Below are 20,725 nucleotides of genomic sequence, written 5' to 3' on the forward strand. Positions count from 1 at the left end.
TATGTAATTACAGCATCTCCTGTGATTTTTAAGAAACTGCAAATGTATCGTAATGGTTCTTGAAGGAACATAAAAGCACCATTAGCATATGAACATATTCTCCTAAGAGATGATACTTATTTAGGAAAATAGCATTGCACAATCTTCTTTTGGTAGTGTTTTGCTGTAAGAATGTTCTAACATGTAGCAAGTTTCCAGTTGAGCTTATTGTAGTAAACTGGATTCAGAAAACTAACAAAATGTTAATTCACAATGCACAGAAATCAAAATGGATATTATCTTGTTGTGGAGTCTCCTATTGCTTATTTCTGGAAATCAACCCTCAAGATCCTTGGCTCAAAAAAATACCGAGTTTGCAGTAGATCTCTATCAAGCTATTTGCTCATCACATAAGAACAACATTATATTTTCTCCCTTTGGAACAACTTTGGTTCTTGGAATGGTGCAACTGGGAGCAAAAGGAAAAGCCCAGCAACAGATAAGACAAACTTTAAAACTTCAGGAAACCTCACCTGGTGAGAACATGACACGTTTATGTATACCTGATAAGATACGGTGGAATTTATTTTTAAAATATTAAATAAAAGTTCAAGGTCATTGAAATTGAAAAAATGTTTAAAAGTTATAGAAAATACAAAATTGTAAGAAAATGGGGAATTGTAAGTATAGTTGTCATTATTTATAATCTTTTCTAATGAAAATGTTACAAAAATAATTTACTAAGAAATTAACATCTATACAGATATGAAATTGTGTGTGTTTGCACATCTTTTCTGGTTTGTTTTAGCCAGTTTTAGTTAATTGAGATTATGCCTGCATTTGATTCTCTGGTTTCCAGCTTTCTGCTAATGTGTACCCTGGGAAGCACTATGATGGCTCAGTACTTGGGTACCTGCTGCTCAGTGCGATTCCTGAGTTGAGTTCCTGGCTCCTTGCTTTGGGTCTGGCTATTGCAGGCATTTTGGAAGTGAGCCAACAGAGGGAACTGCTCTCTGTCTCTGTCTCTCTGCCTTTCAAATAGATGAAGAATTTTTTCCAAAAAAAAAAGTTAAAGAATTTGATTAAGGAAAATGATACTATTTTTAAAATATATTTATTTTATGCACAACAGTTTGGAATCTGTAAGTATGAGAGATCTTCAAAAAGTTCACAAAAATAAATATTATGAAAACACTATGCATGAATTTCATATTTTTTCACTAAAATAATGTTTTAATTTTACTTTCCCCACACTTTTTGAAGTAGCGTCATACAATTTTAAATTATTTGATTTTATTACCTCTCTGGAAATACCATTACTTAATCATTCTTTAATAGGTTGTTTTCAACACGTTGCTTTAAAAAAATAATGCACTCTTGCCCACAATGAGACCAAGGAAAAGCATTCATTTATATACTTTAGAAACATATTGTTAATATTTTAAAAGAACTTTTCAAAAAACCATTTAAATCACCCATCAGAGGCATTTGTGCTGTGTTTCTGTGGTTGTTCTGGAATCTCCCTAAGGGGAGCTACTGCTTTCAGCACAAAGACGTTGCCCATTTCCCTGGCCATCTTGTGCCCTCAATTTTCATAGTGGTTTAATTTTAAACATTTACATCAGTGTCAGATAATGTGTCTTAAACATCAGTGAAGACATCTGCATTTTTGATTTGGGAGTTTAATTGCCATAACAATATTTGGCTTGGCTCAAAGTAGCTATATTTAGGGATGTATTTTTCTGGAAATACTATTTACAATGTTTTGTTTGCTTCGTTTAAATAAAGGCAATTTTATATAAAAATAAGCTGGTGATAGAGAAGGTAATTACAAGAGTTTTCCTTTGTGAACAGCATGTGCTGAAGCCACTGTATTCCAGATTGAGTCTTGATTAATCTCAGCAAATCTCACAACACCACTTCCAGGAACATTTACATCCATGATACTGCTTCAAAAAGTAATAGAACATTTATGAAGATACGTAAAGTTGATTCCCTGATAAGCTAGCAAAATTAGAGTCTCTGAAATGTAAATGACTTTAAATAGATTCATCTTATATAGAAGCACGGAAGTCTTGAAAACTGTGGATGGTGAACATACTAATCATAATAATAGTGATGACACTATCATAAAGCCTGTATCAGCTACTGAATTATATACTAGATATATATTACCATATTTAATATTTATACTTACTCTGTGAGCTAAACAAGCTTGCTGTAGAAATGAGAAAACTGAAGCAAAGAAAGTTTAACTAATTTGCCTAGGAATAATTTCAAAATTAATAAAGTGAGGATCTTGGTAAGAGTAATAGCTAAGAGTTTCATATTTTCCTTGGAAGCATATATATCAAAAATATACATTAACATTTAAGTACATATAACAAAATGTATCAAATGAATTTTCTCTTATACCCTGTTAGGGGCAGAGAGAGACACAAATGGAGAGTAAGTGCTAAAGGTGAAGAAAGACTATCAAGAAAGAAGAACATAGGAAAAAAAATCTGAAAAACAAGAACAAGGGAAATTACAGGAATAGGAGAGCCAGAGCTAAGAAAGGGTACAGAGGAATGGACTAGTGAATTGCAAGACTAAGGAAAAGGCCCAGGGAGTCTGGAGCAAGACGGGTAGGTGGGCACTGAGGTACAGATCAGGAGGCAGTGCCTGGCAGAGCCGTATTGGAACCAGAGCTAAAAGGGAAAATTAGGAAAACTGATCCTGTATGGAGGATCATTTAAAATTGTTGTATCTTATTCCCAATAAGTGCTTCACGTTGACCTTGGTTTTCAAAAAATATTGCATTGAAATATTTATCTCGGCAACTGAGGTTTTTTTTTCACATGTTCCTATAAAGTTCATGACCAAGGTGATTGTTTCATTGACTTACCTTATTCCTGTCTCTGCCTTCAATCCCTTACTTATTTTTGAAAGGTACTATTGTTGAGGCAATCTCATTTGAGTTTTCCTGTTAACAACCCATGGTCCTGTCCTACCATTTCCTTCTAACACCTGGCTTATTCTCAATGACCTACAGCTGGGCATGCAACAGCTGACACCCGATCCCAGTGGGGCTCTGAGTTCTCAGTTCTCCTTCACTCCCTCCTTGTCAACACAACCACTCAGATTTTTATCTTCCCCTTCTCACTGAGCATCTGATCATGCTCCATTCTCCTTGCCTCTGAAAGTGCTGCCGACGACCGACTAATCAGAATCTAAATTGAAGATGTTTCTTTAAAGAGTGTTCTGAAGACAACTGAGCATGAATTCCTGTCCTTGGTCTTCAACTAAATGATCTTGTAACTTGGCACAAATCATGTCACTTCGCAAGATTTCTTTATGTCCCTTGGTCTCAGATTCTTGACTGTGAAAAGAAGACTGTGGATTTGGTCATTTATTTGGACGTTTGGTTGAGTTAATCTAAATTCTGTGGATTCCCTCGTGTTCATTTTTGGATCTCTCACATGCTCACACAATTGGCCCCTGGATTCCTAATAGCAGGAGAAGAGAACACATACTGGACTTTAGAACATTTTCTGGAAGTCTGGTAAAATCAAACTAAAAGTCATAGTCACCTCGTGATTTAAAGGTTATGCATGGCTCTATTTTAGGAAATGAAATAAACTTGTTCTCAGTGCTTATTAGAAGCCATGCAAATGTATTCTTTTTAGTCTGGTTTAATGAGGTCATTAATCTGTAAAATGAATCATGTTTATAAGGCAGATTACTTTACATTCTCCTCCAATCTTGTTCCAGTTGCTGACATTTTTGCCTTGACTTCTGAGTCCAGTGATTCATCAAAGGGCAGCTGTTTGTCACACAGTCTCAGACCCTAAGTACATGAAATACATCTACTTGCTCTGACAAATGAGTTGGAACTATTTTTTTGCCCTTTCTTTCTCTTCTTTGCATTTCTTTATATATGTTCATAAATTATGAATTCCTGATAATTAGTTTCAAATTCTTTCACTACATGTCTGACCTTAATTAATTCTTTTGGAGAAACTCTCATGTCTTCACTTGGGAAGTTTTTTTCAGTTAGCCTCCTAGCTATTGGGATATTTTTTTCTGGCTTCAAAGAGCAATAAATGATCATATCTGAAATCATTACACAAACAAGTATTACAGATTAACTTTCTTTCTTTCTTTATGTAAGGAATTCCAGGGTTGTATATAATTACTGAAATTCTTCCAGTCTGGCCATTTAGAAGTTTTATCTCCAAAATCTTTTACTATATCTTAGTAATGGAGAATCCTGGAGTTTGGGATACAATGTTGCAAGATTGTGTGGGTTGTACTACCACAAGAACAAGTAGGCACTGAAACATAGCCTTCACTCGGCCAGACAAGATAGAAGGTCATGAAGTGGCAACCCACCGGTGAGGCCCCTATTTGCACAAAGATGTGCTGTGTACTGTTAGCTCCCTGATTAAAAATGTGTTTATAAACATACACACACACACATACACACACATGCATAATTTTCAATGGATACCTCATAGCAATTTCCTCTCAGTAATACTTTTTTTCTAAATGTTTTATTCAACGGACATCTAATGATGAACCATTTGCTTGCATCACTGCCGCTTAACTGAATATAGTCACCTTTTAAGCTATTAAAGTGGAGACCATGAACGAACTTATTGTCTAAAATGGAGTTCCCAGATGTATGACAAGGGAATGAAACAATTTTGGTACCATTTGGTAATGAATAGGAAGCTATTGAGCAAATTATGAGTAGACTTCTCTCATAGGCATATATAGCTTCCTGACAACACTATGGTTAGAACAAATGAGCCATAAATACAAGACCAATGGTGATTCTTTTAGCTGACTGACTCATTTGGCTAGTGGTTATAGTGGGAATGGTTAAAGATTTTTATTGTTCATGTAGACAGCCAAAGTATATGGATTCATGAAACTGAAGAAATAGGCAATTCTGATTCTTACACGTCTCTAGAGATGGTTATAAGTATTATCTTGCAAATTTTAAGACCTGGACAGGTGCAGTTGCTCATAAGAGAGCAGTTCTTTTTTAATTTGAAATAAAGTAATATTGAAAAGCATTGCTTATCACTGTCATACCTCCCATCAGCATTCATTAGCATTCCCATTTTATAAGTATCACATGCTCATATTATGCAAAGAATGAGGCTCCAAACATAAATTACTAACAACTAAAAATGAACCTAATGTGACTATAAACACAGATAATCCTCAGCCTGTGTAAATGCATATTCCTGTTTCAAATTTCAAATTTACATGGACTTTTTTTCCTATTTAAAAGTTGACTTCTCAGGGCAACCTTGTAGTGTGGCCAGGAAAGCCACTGCATGCAATGTTGGCACCCCATATGAATGGTGGTTCATGTCTTGGCTTCTCCACTTTTGATACAGCTCCCTGCTAATGGTCTGGGAAAAGCAGTGGAATCTGATCCAAGTGCTTGGATATCTGCCACCCATGTGGGAGACCTGGATGAAACTCCTGGCTCCTGGGTTTGGCCTGGCTCTGCCCTGGCCTTTACAGCCATCTGGAGAGTGAACCAGCAGATGGAAGATCTCCCTCTCTGTCTCTCTCTCTCTCTGTAACTGTGACTTACAAATAAATAAATAAATCTTAAAAAAAGTTGACTTCTTTATGCATAATCTGCAGGAGATAAATGTTTAAACTATTTGTACTCACTTGGAAAGGATCATTGGTTATATCTAAGAGTGCAAAAAATGGTGATATGAATCAGAGCACTTAGATAGCAAGCTGAAAAGCTGTTGTTTTTATGTTGTTCAATATGTCAGTATACATTATAATTATTTTTTAGGAGAAGAATTTTCTGTGCTGAAGTCATTTTTCTCTGCCATCTCAGAGAAAAAACAAGAATTTACATTTAATCTTGCCAATGCCCTCTACCTTCAAGAAGGATTCACTGTGAAGGAACAGTATCTCCATGGCAACAAGGACTTTTTTCAGAGTGCTATAAAACTGGTGGATTTTCAGGATGCAAGAGCTTGTGCAGAGACGATAAGTACCTGGGTGGAAAGCAAAACAGATGGTAAAGTTTCCCATTTTCGTAAAATCATTATTTGCCATTGTATTCACGGTTTTTAATATCCTAAAGTAAAGAATGGCTGAATATTTTCTGCTACACTGGGGATCAGAGGATCAAATCTCCTATTTCATTTCACTGTTATTTAAATTAATACCAAATTTTAAAACCAGGAGTAATTGTAGTTTGCTTTGGAAAGTGTATTAATTCTTTTATTACTTTTTGAGGCAACTATTTATAGAATTCTTAATGGAAAAATTTTAGCAACCATCTTTGTTCAAGTTTAAATTATTCAAGTACGGAAGCAGGACTGGTATCTTTGGTTTGGTAGATGTCAGCTCTGTTAATCCCAAATGCCTTATTTCCCACTTATAGTGCAAATAATTAGCACATTTTATTTTATTATGTTGATGTTTAATAATTAATGTTAATCATCTTATCATAAACCTAGTAATCTAGACTTGAATTGCAATAGAAGTTGGCAAAATATCTAAAGTGACCACAAAGGGACAGCGTTATCTGAGAGTCACCCAGACCTAAATTCAAATCCTAGAAATATGTGAGCTGTGATTCAGTTAAACTGAGCTTACTACTAAAATATTTCAGAATTATTGGAACTTTTCAGCATAATAATATATGTGAAGTAGCAGGTATATACCAGACCCCTTATTGACAATAATTTGGTTTTTTATTCATCTACTACAAAACATTGTGATATTATAAGATGCGACTTTATTTTCTATGTGAAAGCTCATATTGAGAAGCATAAATTATGGGACAGATGTGGTGAATAGTGCTCATAGGGATATGAAATGGATATATCATTAGACAGCTCTGCTGGACCCAATCGTGCGTATTTCTCATTAGCTGGAATTATACATTGGCTATAGAAATAGGAGACTGATTGCTTAGGAGAGGAGAATCACTCTAGTATCTTCATGCTCATCCCTTTCCGCTGGTCAGGAGCAGTAGGTTTAAGGGTACCATTACCCTACTATTTATGATAGATCTGTCAGAGAATCTTTTTTGTTGTTGTTGTTGCAAAGTAATAAAGTTTTATTGGGGATAAGACATCCTAAGAATGGAAGAAACAGAGAGAGAAAGTGCCCATTCAGACTGGGGGAAAGCAAGATAACATGGGCAGGCCAGGCGGGCAGCTCAGAAGAGAGCAGAGCAGAGCACTGCATGTGCAGTTTTTGTTTAGATTCTTGGTTTTCAAGGGAGTCTCTTTAACTCCCTCCTTTAGGATAAAGGATTTTATGGAGAGAAAGTTAAAAAATTCCTCCCCAGGTTTGCTGGAGTCCACAGAGAGGCTTCCCCTAGGGCATCTGTGAAGATTTTATTGCCCTATGTTATCCAGTCAAGTAACCCATCTGGTCCTGAGGGGAGAGAATTCTCCTGGGAGCTTTCCTTGGGGGAAGGGCTGGGACCACCTGGAAGGTTATCAGGGTCTGAGCAGGACTTGGAAGTACAAAATGCTGGGCTTCTGGGACTTCTGCAGCAGATGTTGGTTTCTTCAGGCCCTTCTCACACACACACAGGCTAGTTTTTAACTTCCTGCCTAATGTTTTCCCTATTTAAGAGAAAATACCTATACTCTGATGGGGATGAATGGCCAAAGGTCTGTTTTCTGTAGCTACTTCAGAAGCTGACAAATAGATGTTGGGATGGTTATGGATATTTTTCTCTTGCTATCTGTCCTGTGATGTTTGAGAGTGGCCTCAGGAAGAACCATCCTGCTTGGTCCAGAGAGCTGGTCATCTTGTCTGGTGAGGTAGGCTGGAAGCCCTGTCTCAGAATGCTAGAGAATCTTGAAACAACATTTCCATAATGCCAATAAATATGCAGGAATAAATATTTTGGTTTTATTCTTCCTCCTTGGAAGACAGTTAGTGTGGGTAATCACAATAAAGAGATTCCGTTACTAGGAATATCTAAGAAAGCCTAGAATGGTCTCTTATATCCTATTTCTTAGTGAAATTCCAGTTGCACTTATTTCTTGATGAAATATTTAGTAACATTTCCCTTTATTCTCAAAGTTGAGATGTTTAGATTATAAGAAACCTAGTCCAAAACTGATCTGCAAAGGACATTTTTGCTTTACTCCTGTTTAAGTCAGCTCCACTGAATCACTGTTGCATCTTTCTTCCTGCTTCTCCTTCACTTCCTCCACAGGCAAAATTAAAGACATGTTTTCCGACGAAGAGTTTGGCCCTCTGACTCGGCTTGTCCTGGTGAATGCTATTTATTTCAAGGGAGACTGGAAGCAGAAATTCAGAAAAGAAGACACACAGCTCATGAGTTTTACTAAGAAGGATGGATCAGCAATCGTAATTCCCATGATGAAGGCTCTTCTGAGAGCAAAATATGGTAATAAGGGAAACCATACTTTCTTTTTTCTTTTTTTTTTTTCTTTTTGACAGGCAGAGTGGACAGTGAGAGAGAGACAGAGAGAAAGGTCTTCCTTTTGCCGTTGGTTCACCCTCCAATGGCCGCCGCAGTAGGCGCGCTGCAGCGGGCGCACCACGCTGTTCCGATGGCAGGAGCCAGGTGTTTCTCCTGGTCTCCCATGGGGTGCAGGGCCCAAGGACTTGGGCCATCCTCCACTGCACTCCCTGGCCACAGCAGAGAGCTGGCCTGGAAGAGGGGCAACTGGGACAGGATCGGTGCCCCCACCGGGACTAGAACCCGGTGTGCTGGCGCCGCAAGGCGGAGGATTAGCCTAGTGAGCCGCGGCGCCGGCCGGAAACCATACTTTCTAATAGCATGACTCGGGAAACTTCCAAGTATGTTGAATATTTTTCTTTTGTTTCAGGTTATTTTTCTGAATTCTCCATAAACTACCAGGTTTTGGAGTTGCCTTACAAAGGTGATGAATTTAGTTTAATCATCATACTTCCTGCAGAAGGTGTGAACATTGAAGAAGTGGAAAACCTAATTACTGCTCACCAAATCCTGGAATGGTTCTCTGAGATGCATGAAGAGGAAGTGGAAATCAGCATGCCTAGGTTGGTAATGTCATTTGATTGTAATGGTTCTTATAGCACTGTTTACGGAGGAATTTGAATAGCGGCTAAAGGATAACCAGTGCTCACCAGGGCTACGAACACCAAAGAAAAATGCACTTCAAAGTCTTACTCTGCTTTGAGAGCACAAAGCAAGGTCTTAGTCATACCTGCAACACTTCACTATGAAGACCGGATTTAATTATTCAATTTTATTTTCTTTGAAAGAACTGAAGAAATATATGTCTTAACATTATTATTATTATTAACTTATTATCTTTTTATTATATTAAATTATCTTTCCCTATTTTTCTGCTAACTAGAATTAATAATATTTAACTTAAGTTTAAAGGAAACAAGACAAAAAGAAACTCACTTAGTGTAGTGTATTTTGTACAATAAAAACATATTAAATCACCCTTGATGGTCATTGAATTATATCATTAAATTATAAATTCTACCTCTATTTTATTAATCCTATGGTCAATTTTAGGTAATTAACATAATATGGAAATTGTGAAGGAATTCTTAGGAAGCAATAATTATAAACACTAACTTCTTATTATCATGCTTCTAAGAAATGGGAGAAATTTGAGAGAAAAAAGTGTGCCTAAATAACTCAACTCACACTTTATCTGAAGTCTTAAAAAGTGACAATTGTTCAATAACTTATATTCTATTTTTTCATTTCTAAATTTCTCTTCAAACCCATCAAGGCCATTGGTCTCCTAACTTCTTGGTTTTCACTGTAGTTTTCTCTTAGCCAGGACCAGTCATTTCACTACACTCTCTGTAAGATTTGTAATGCTTTGTCTCCTTGTCTTGGTCCCTTTCCTATTTCTATGTCAGCATCTTCAAACCTGAGTGTATTCAAAAAGCCACTCCTGTTCATAAACTGATGATGTTTTTGGAGTAAAACCCTCACCAAGCCTAGAGTTCTGGACTCCTTGTTTCTCTTTAGAGAATTTTGTTTACAATTTCTAGACCACACCAACACATTACCTCTTCTCTCCAGCTACTACTCTACGTGGATTATTCTTTCTTTCAACGTATAGCTCACTCCCTTGTTTCTTAAAGATAACATAGCTTCAAGAAAAATCCTTCAACTTTTTGTTCATGCAAATTATCTCAAAATTTAAATGAATCTTACTTAATCTTCTCTTTCCCTGCTTTCCTTAGTATTTAGGAAAAAGATGTATTGTATGAGTTTCTTTTCCTAATTCTGGTGGTGCTTGAACCAAATATAATTAACTATCCTTTTACTCTGAAAATATTTCTTTGTTTTATTTCTTATGATTCTCTTTTTCCTTTTCTCTCTCTCTCCCCCACCCCTGCTTCCCAACTTCCCTTCTCCTCTGCTCCCAAATAAAAATCTGAATCTCTAACCCTAACCTGTTGTCCAATTCCCTTTCAACTGTACATCTCTGCCTTGATGTTATTCTTTCCAAGTTTTTGTTTGTTTGTTTGTTTGTTTGTTCTTACTGTGTACCAAAACACTAGGGGATATAACTATCCATGTGACAGATAATTTACTTCAAATAACTGAAATAATAAATTTGAATTTCAGTTGTTTAATCTTCACCTTAACTTCTCTGTTTTGAAGTTTGGAAAGATTAATGTCTCCTGGCAAATTAATGCTGAATTGAAAACTGTCAGTGCCAGGTACAACCAATGGGGTCTTGCAGGGGTCACTCAACTACTCTGAGTTATATTTTTTCAACATAAAATGTGCACATTTATACTTGCAGTCAAAGTATTCCCAGTTCATTCAACCTTAATAATAATGCAAGAGCCTCATATTCAATTGAGAATAGAAAATGGAAGATGTTGCCACATTCTATTCCCAGCATTTTTAGGAACCCCTTAAAGAATATTTCCCAGTTTGTAGTCTGGACAGCTTCTTCAAATTGGGACCACACTTCCCATATAATTACTTATTTTTTTTTCAGGTGTTTAATGTACTGTTTATTTCACCATTACATCATTATTTCTAAATTTCTTTATAAGTATATCTCTAACAAAATAGTGGGCAAAAGACATGATTTGTATGTTTGGTAAATGTCCTATACATTAGAGATTTATACTGAAAATTTATGTGATGTACTATCCAGATCCTCATTCAGGCAGGAAAGACTTATTCTTTCAGGTACTAGATGTGCTGCCTCAGGTGGCCTTCTTAGGGGAATGCCTTGCTCTAGGTTGCAACTTCTCCCCAGGGTAGGTGGCATCCAGTGATTTCTCAGCACAGTAATAAATGCCTGATCTTTGCACCCCGACTCAGAAGGGCTCACAGCTCTAGCACCGTCATGACAGAGACTAGGTGGAGGCCTTCACTGGTTCTGCACTGCTGACCAACTTCTCCCTCTGCTCACTGCTGCTTCCCTCACCTCTCTTCACAGATGTTAACCCCTAGGTCACTCCCCAAACATTCTTCCCACTAATCTCCATCTCAAAGTCTGCCTCTCAGGAAATCCAACCTGCAAAAATGGAGGCATCTCCTTATTGATTCCAGGTCTTTTCATGTTTTTCTTTCATTGCCAGGAGCAATAACTATTCTATTTTCTAATATTTTCATTACTCGCTCTTTTTAAAAATTTATTTATTTATTTTTAATTTGTATGTATGTCATAAATACATCACTATGTACATAGTAATTCTCCCCACCACACCCGCCCTCCCACCCATTCTACCCCCACTTTCTGCTCCTGCTCCTGTTTTATCTGAGAAAGAAAAAATAAAAAGAAAGAAAAAGAAAAGAACGAATGAAGTAAGGAAAACTAAGAGAAGGATTCCTCAACAGTCTATACAAGGGCTGGTGATCTATGTTACTGCTTTTGAAGGTAATTTTGCTTTTATTTCCTTTTCATCTTTTCCTTTCCTTCCTCCCCTTTTTTTTTCCTTTTAGCAACTTACTTGTCTTTGAAGAAGAATCCAAGGATGATACATATTTTGTGAGCTCTTATACATAACTATTGCTTATGAGACATAATAATATCCTCCTTTTAATATACCAATGGGAAGTGATTCTTGAGAACAAATTTTACTATTAAGTTTCATGGTACAATTCTTTGGGGACAGAGGTCCTGCGTGGGAAGTTAGTATGTACTGATTCCTGTTGTTTGTTTAACAAATACAACTCTTACGTGTGAAATGAGTATCACCCATAAGAGTATTTTAGGCATGGAAAGCCAAGACACTCTGCCAAAAAAAAAAAAAAAAAAAAAAAGAGGACCTAAATGAAAGATCTCTGAGAGTGAGATCCCAGTAGAAAGAAGGGCCATCAAGGAAGGAGGTACCTTTCTCTGAATGGAGGAAAGAACTTCCACTTTGACTCTGACCTTGTCTAAATAAGATCAAAGTCAGTGAACTCAAGAGGCTTCCCTAGCCTTGGCAACTCATGACTAGAGCCTAGGGAGATTACTGATGCTATAAACAAGAGTGTCAAATTGTTAAGTCAACAACAGGAGTCACTGTGTGCTTACTCCTCATGTAGGATCTCTGTCCTTAATGTGTTGTCCAATGTGAATTAATGCTATAACTAGTACCAAAACAGTATTTTACACTTTATGTTCTGTGTGGGTGCAAACTGATGAAATCTTTTTTTTTTAACTTTTATTTAATGAATAGAAATTTCCAGTGTACAGCTTATGGATTACAATGGCTTCCCCCTCCCCCCGCCATAACTTCCCTCCCACCCGCAACCCTCCCCTCTCCCGCTCCCTCTCCCCTTCCATTTGCATCAAGATTCATTTTCAATTCTCTTTATATACAGAAGATCAATTTAGTATAAAGATTTCAACAGTTTGCACCCACATAGAAACACAAAGTGAAACATACTGTTTGAGTACTAGTTATAGCATTAAATCACAATGTACAGCACATTAAGGACAGAGATCCCACATGAGGAGCAAGTGCACAGTGGCTCCTGTTGTTGACCCAACAAATTGACACTCTAGTTTATGGCGCCAGTAACCATCCTAGGCTGTCGTCATGAGTTGCCAAGGCTATGGAGGCCTTCCAAGTTTACCGACTCTGATCATATTTAGACAAGGTCATAAAAGACAGAGTGAGGATAGTAACCAATGATCCTAAGAGTGGCATTTACCAGGTTTGAACAATTATACAGCATTATGTGGGGAAGAGGACCATCAGTACACACAGGTTGGGAGTAGAGCCATTGGTGGTAGAGAAGAGGTTAAGATTACAAAGGAATGAGGCCCAAGTGCACTAGACAGGGTCTAGAACAAAGGACAGAGTCATTATTAGAGGAGCTAAGAAATCTTAATATATACTAAATTGATCTTCTCTATATAAAGATAATTGAAAATGAATCTTGATGTGAATAGATGGGAGGGTTGCAGGTGGGAGGGAAGTTTTGGAGGAGAAAAAGCCATTGTAATCCATAAACTGTACTTTGGAAATTTATATTCACTAAATAAAAGTTTAAAAAAAAAGAAGAGGAGCAGCTGGGACTTGAACCAGCACCCATATGGGATACTGGCATTGCAGGCTGGGGCTTTAACCTAGTGTACCACAGCACTGGCCCCTAGAAGCAATTAATTTTAAAATCATAGTTGCCTCACATTTAAGGTGTGCACAGTTACCACACCATGACCAATGTAACTACATTTCTAAAAAAATAAGTGGGGAGTAGAGGAATGATAGCATGCTAATTTCACCACTTATACATTTTGGTTGTGTCAGAACTGTTCTTGCTACAAAGCTATTGATTTACATTTGAAAGTCATATTTAGGACATAGGAATAAAATTACAAGCTACTTCTGAAACCTTATTTCCAAAATTGTTTCAAAACTCTAGACCAATAAAATAATTTATTATTATTTAAAAAAAATGAGTATCACCCAATGCTCTTGACATGATCTGCTTTGGCTATGGAAGCGAAGCCTTTTGGATCCACTAACTTGACAAGGCCAGCAGCAAACTGGAAGTTCTCTCCTCCATTCAGAGAAAAGTATCTCCTTCTTTGGTGGCCACTTCTTTCCATTGGGGTCTCACCCACAGGAATCCATTTTATAGGACTTTTTTTTCCAAAGTGTCTTGGTTTTCCATGCCTGCTATGCTCCCGCTGGCTTTCCAGCTAGACCAGAGTGACTTCAGGGCTGATTCTGAGGTTAGAGTGCTACTTAAAGCGAATGTTGTTCTATGAGTCTGCTGTATGGACTGCTTGCAGTGTTGGAGCCTTCACACCTTTTTAATTCTATTATGGTTTGCATACACTTAATCCTATTTGTATGATCACTTAATCACTTGATCCTATCAATATGGTCATTTTACCTCTTAATCCTCTCTATTTGGTCTTTAAAATACTTAAGCTGCTATTTTTACCAGCCAGCTTAAGGGATTTTGTGGTCCTATGGCAATTTTTTTAGCTGTATCTTTAGAATTGAGTCTGTAGGAAAGTATGTAGGATTAGACTGCTTTGTGGTTATGCACTTCATATATTTCATGACTATAGCTTTGAGATCTAGGTAATTCTCCCCATGCCTGCCCTACTCACCCACTAAACTACCATCCCTCTTCCTCTTACCTTTCCTATTCTCACTCTTATTCTTTACTATTTTCAATTAACTTTATACATATATGATTAACTCTATGTTTAGTCTAGAGTTCAATGATTCGTGTGAGGGAGAAAAAATAAGGAAAATATTATAAAGAAAAAGATAACCAAAATATAGAATAAAGAGACATTCCTTAGCAGTCAAGAGAAGGGCTGTTCAAAATCATTGCTTCTCATAATGTCAATTTCATTTCTACAGATTGCCTTTTAGGTGCTCTATTAGTTATCACCAGTCAGTAAGAAGATGTAGAATTTGTCCCTTTGAGACCAGCCTATTCTGCTACGACGTCTTCCAGTTTCATCCATTTTGTTGCAAATGACCGGACTTTATCTTTTTATAGCTATGTAGTATTCCATGTTGTATATATCCAACGATTTCTTTATCCAGCCTTCAGTTGATGGGCATTTGGACTGATTTCATGTCTTTGCTATTGTAAACTGAGCTGAAATAAACATGGAGGTGCAGATAGCTCTTTCATATGCTGATTTCATTTCCCTTGGGTAGATTCCCAGGAGTGGGATGTCTGGGTCATATGATGGGTCTATATTTAGATTTCTGAGGTATTTCCATTCTATCTTCCATAGTGGCTTTACCAGTTTACATTCCCACCAACAGTAGATTAAGGTGCATTTTCCCCCACATCCTCACCAGTATTTGTTGTTTGTTGATTTCTCTATGAAAGCAATTCTAACTGGGGTGAAGTGAAACCTCATTGGTTTTGATCTGCATTTCTCTGACAGCTAGTGATCCTAGCATTTTTTCGAGTGTCTGTTGGCCATTTGAATTTTTTCCTTTGAAAAATGTCTGTTTAAATCCTTTGCCCATTTCTTAACTGGATTATTTGTTTTCTTGTTGTTGAGTTTCTTGACCTCTTTATATAATCACATATATAATCCCATTTTTTAATTTTTGCTTTGATTACCTGTGCCTCTGGAGTCTTTTCCAGAAATTCTTTGTCTATACCAATGTCTTATAGGGTTTCCCCAATGTTCTTTAATAATTTGATGGTGTCAGGTCATAGATTTAGGTCTTTATTCCATTTTGAGTGGATTTTGGTGAAAAGCTTCAGGTAACGGTCTTGCTTCATGCTTCTGCATGTGGTGATCCAGTTTTTCCAGCACCATTTGTTGAAGAGAATGTCCTTGCTCTAGGGGTTGATATTAGTTTCTATGTCAAAAATTAGCTGGTTGTAGATATTGGATTGATTTGGGGTGTTTTTATTCTGTTCCATTGGTCTATCCATCTGTTTTGTTTTGTTTTTCTTTTGAAAGGCAGAGTGGATAGTGAGAGAGAGAGAGACAGAGAGAAAGGTCTTCCTTTTTGCTGTTGGTTCACCCTCCAATGGCCGCTGCGGCCAGCGCATCTCGCTGATCCGAAGCCAGGAGCCAGGTGCTTTTCCTGGTCTCCCATGCGGGTGCAGGGCCCAAGGACCTGGGCCATCCTCCACTGCCTTCCCTGGCCACAGCAGAGAGCTGGCCTGGAAGAGGGGCAACCGGGATAGAATCCGGCGCCCCAACCGGGACTAGAACCCGGTGTGCCGGCGCCGCAAGGCGGAGGATTAGCCTGTTAAGCCATGGTGCCGGCCTATCCATCTGTTTTTATAACAGTACCAGGTTGTTTTGATTACAAGTAACTGCTCTGTTGGATGTCTTGAAATCTGATATTGTGATGCCTCAAGCTTTTTGCTGTTGTTGTTGTATAAGATTGCTTTAGCAATTTGGGGTCTCCTATGTTCCATAAATTTCAAATTCATTTTTTTATATCTGTGAAGAATGTCTTTGGTACTTTTGTATCTTTGGTACTTTTTTGAATCTAAAAATTGCTTTTGGTGATATGGACAATTTGATGATATTGATTCCTTCAATCCATGAACATGGGAGATTATTCTTTTTTTTTGACTTCTATTTCTTTCTTTAATGTTTTTTTAATTCTCATCATAGAGTTATTTGACATCCTTGGTTAAATTTATTTCAAAGTATTTGAATTTTTTGGTAGTGATTATGCATGGGATTGATCTTAGAAGATCTTTTTCAGCTGTGACATTGTCTGCATATACAAAGGCTATTGATTTTTGTGTGTTGATGTTATATCCTGCTACATTTCCAAACTCTTCTATGAGTTGCAATAGTCTCTTAGTGGAGTCTTTGGATTCCCTATTTATAGGATCATGTCATCTGTGAATAGGAATAGTTTGACTTCCTCCTTCCAGATTTGCATCCCGTTGATTTGTTTTCCTTGTGTAATGGCGCTAGTTAAAACTTTCAGGACTATATTGAAAAGCAGTTGTAGGGCTGACTCACTTGGCTAATCCTCTGCCTGTGATGCCGGCACCCTATAGCAGCCATTTGGGGGGTGAACAATGGAAGGAAGATCTTTCTCTCTGTCTCTCTCACTGTCTAACTCTGCTTATCAAAAAAAAAAAAAAAAAAAAAGAAGAAAAAAAAAAAGAAAGAAAGAACAAAAAAAGGAAAGAAAGGAAGTTGTAGGTATCCTTGTCTGGTTCCAGATCTCAGTGGAATTGCTTCTACCTTTTCCCTGTTCAATAGGACACTGGCTGTGGGTTTGTCATATATTCTTTGATTATGTTGAGAAGTGTTTTTCCATTCTCAATTTGCTTAAAGTTTTCATCATGAAAGGGTGCTGTATTTTGTCAAACATTTTCTCTACATCTATTGAGATAATATAATTTTTTTTTTTTACAGGCAGAGTGGACAGTGAGAGAGAGACAGAGAGAAAGGTCTTCCTTTTGCCATTGGTTCACCCTCCAATGGCCGCCGTGGTAACGCGCTGCGGCCGGCGCACCGCGCTGATCCAATGGCAGGAGCCAGGTGCTTCTCCTGGTCTCCCATGGGGTGCAGGGCCCAAGCACTTGGGCCATCCTCCACTGCACTCCCTGGCCACAGCAGAGAGCTGGCCTGGAAGAGGGGCAACCGGGACAGGATCGGTGCCCCGACTGGGATTAGAACCCGGTGTGCCGGTGCCGCAAGGCAGAGGATTAGCCTAGTGAGCCGCGGCGCCAGCTTTTTTTTTTTTTTTTTTACAAGATAATATAATTTTTATTCTTCAGTTTGCTAATGTGATGTATCACATTGCTTGATTTACAAATGTTGTACTATCCCTGCATACCAGGAATAAATCCCACTTGGTCCGTGTGGATGATCTTTCTGTTGTTTTGTTGGATTCACTTGGCTAGTATTCTGTTGAGGATTTCTGTGTATGTGTTCATCAGAGAGATCAGTCTGCAGTTCTCTTTCTCCATTGTTTCTTTTTCAGATTTAAGAATTAAGGTGATGCTGGCTCATAGAAAGAATTTGGGAGGATTCCCTCCCCTTCCATTGTTTTGAATAACTTTAGAAGAATTGGAGTCAGTTATTCTTTAAAAGTTTAGTAGAATTCAGTGGTGAAGCAATCCATTTCTGGGCTTTTCTTTTTTCAGAGGGTCTTTATTATTGATTCGAATTCTGTCTTGGTTATTGGTATGTTTTGGATTCCTATGTCTTCATGGGTCAATTTAGGTAGGTTGTATGTATCAAAGAATCTATCCATTTCTTCCAGGTTTCCTGCTTTGTTGGTATACAGCTTTTTGTATTAATTTCTGATGATTATTTTTATTTCTAGGGTGTCTATTGTTACATTTCCTTTTTCATCTCTGATTTTATTAATTTGGTTCTCCTTTTTTTTTGGTTAATTGGGCCAATGGTGTGTCAATTTTATTTATTTTTTCAAAGAATCAGCTCTTTTTTTTTTATTTTTGACAGGCAGAGTGGACAGTGAGAGAGAGACAGAGAGAAAGGTCTTCCTTTTGCCATTGGTTCACCCTCCAATGGCTGCCGCAGTAGGCGCGCTGCGGCAGGCGCACCGCGCTGATCCGATGGCAGGAGCCAGGTGCTTCTCCTGGTCTCCCATGGGGTGCAGGGACCAAGGACTTGGGCCATCCTTCACTGCACTCCTTTGCCACAGCAGAGAGCTGGCCTGGAAGAGGGGCAACCGGGACAGAATTGGTGTCCCGACCGGGACTAGAACCCGGTGTGCCGGTGCCGCAAGGCAGAGGATTAGCCTAGTGAGCCGTGGCGCCGGCCAAGAATCAGCTCTTCATTTTGCTGATTTTTTGTGTTGTTTTATTGATTTCAATTTTGTTGATTTCTTCTCTAATTTTAATTATTTCTTTTCTCCTACCAGTTTTGGGTTTCATTTACTATTGTTTTTCTACATCTTTGAGATGCATCAATAGCTCATTTATTTGGTACCTCTCCAATTTCTTGATGTAGGCTCCAATTGCTATAAACTTTCTTCTTAACACTGCTTTTGTTTTATCTCATAAGTTATGATACATTTTATTGTCACCTTCATTTACTTCCAGAAAGTTTTTGTTTTCTCTTTTGATTTCTTCAATGACCCACTGATCACTCAGGAGCATATTGTTCAGTCTCTGTGTGTTTGCATATGTTCTGGGGATTCCCGAGTTATATGCACGGTATGATTTTCATATTTTTGAATTTGTTGAGACTTACTTTATGGCCTAGCATGTGGTCAGTCCTAGAGAAAGTTCCATGTACTGGTGAAAAGAATGTGTATTCTGTGGCTGTAGGTTGGAAAGCTCTGTAGATATCCATTATGTCCATTTGGTCTATGCTGTTTATTAACTCTGCTGTGCTGATTTTCTGTCTGGTTGATCTGTCCATTGCTGAAAGTGGGGGACATCAATACCTCACTTTATTTTTTAATTTTTTTAAAATTTATTTAGTAGATGTAAATTTACAAAGTACAGTTTATGGATTACAATGGCTTCCCCCCCATAACTTCCTTCCCACCCACAAACCCATCTCCCACTCCCTCTCCCATTCCATTCACATCAAGATTCATTTTCAATTATCTTTATATACAGAAAATCAATTTAGTATATATTAAGTAAAGATTTCATCAGTTTGTCCCCACCCCACATAGCACACAAAGTGCCAAATACTATTTGAACACTAGTCATATCATTACTTCACATTGAACTACACATTAAGGACAGAGATCCTACATGGGGAGAAATTGCACAGTGACTCCTGTAGTTGACTTAACAAATTGCCACTCTTGTTTAAGGCATCAGCAATCTTCCCAGGCTCTAGTCATGAGTTGCCAAGGCCATAGAAGCCCCCTGAACTCGCCATCTTTGATCTTATTTCGACAAGGCCATAGTCAAAGTGGAAGTTCTCTCCTCCCTTCAGAGAAAGGTACTTCCTTCTCTGATAACCCATTCTTTCCACTGGGATCTCACTCTCAGAGATCTTTCATTTAGGTCCTCTTTTTTTTGGCAAGTGTCTTGGCTTTCCATGCCTAAAATATTCTCATGGGCTCTTCAGCCAGATCCGAGTACATGTCCCATAATTTGTTTATCCAGTCTACTGTTGATGGACATTTGGGTTGATTCCAGGTCTTAGCTATTGTGATTTGAGCTGCAATAAACATTAATGTGCAGACAGCTGTTTTGTTCGCCAATTTAATTCCCTTTGGGTAAATTCCAAAGAGTGGGATGGCTGGGTTGTATGGTAGAGTTATATTCAGATTTCTGAGGAATCTCCAGACTGACTTCCATAGTGGCTTTACCAGTTTGCATTGCCACCAACAGTGGGTTACTGTTCCTTTTTCCCCACATCCTCTCCATTATCTGTTGTTGGTAGATTTCTGAATCTGATCCATTCTCACAGGGAATACCCCACTTTATATTATATTTTATTTGAGTCTATATCTCCCTTTAAATCCATTAACTTTTTTTAAATAGCCAGGTTACCTGTAATTAGGTTCATAAATATTTGTAATAGTTACATCTTACTATTGAATTGATCCTTTAATCATTCTATAGTGCCCTTCTTTGTCTCTTTTAATAGTTTTTGTGTTAAAGTCCATTTTGTCTGATATAAGGATGGCTATGCCAGCTCTTTTTTGGTTTCTGTTAGCATGAATATCTTTTACCATCCTTTCACTTTCAGTCTGTGAGCATCTTTGTTGGTGAGATGTGTTTCTTGTAGGCAGCAAATAGGTTTTATTTTTAATCCATTTAGCTGGTCTGTATCTTTTAACTGGGAGAGTTGAGGCCATCTACATTCAGGCTGACTATTGTTAGGTAATGACTTTGCCT

The 20,725-nt window shown here is 37.8% G+C and overlaps 1 protein-coding gene across 1 annotated transcript in view; it reads left to right on the forward strand.

Moving 5' to 3' along the window:
• Positions 1 to 265: 265 nt before the first annotated feature.
• Positions 266 to 20,725, forward strand: part of SERPINI2 (serpin family I member 2) — a 45,910-nt gene continuing 25,450 nt past the window's right edge. The window contains exons 1-4 of the mRNA XM_062178076.1: positions 266 to 515; positions 5,792 to 6,022; positions 8,192 to 8,386; positions 8,832 to 9,024. Coding sequence (XP_062034060.1) covers positions 269 to 515; positions 5,792 to 6,022; positions 8,192 to 8,386; positions 8,832 to 9,024 — 866 coding nt within the window. The 5' untranslated portion in view covers positions 266 to 268. The remainder of the gene's footprint in view (positions 516 to 5,791; positions 6,023 to 8,191; positions 8,387 to 8,831; positions 9,025 to 20,725) is intronic.

This window comes from Lepus europaeus, chromosome 2 (genome assembly GCF_033115175.1).
Source record: "Lepus europaeus isolate LE1 chromosome 2, mLepTim1.pri, whole genome shotgun sequence".
Taxonomy (NCBI): domain Eukaryota; kingdom Metazoa; phylum Chordata; class Mammalia; order Lagomorpha; family Leporidae; genus Lepus; species Lepus europaeus.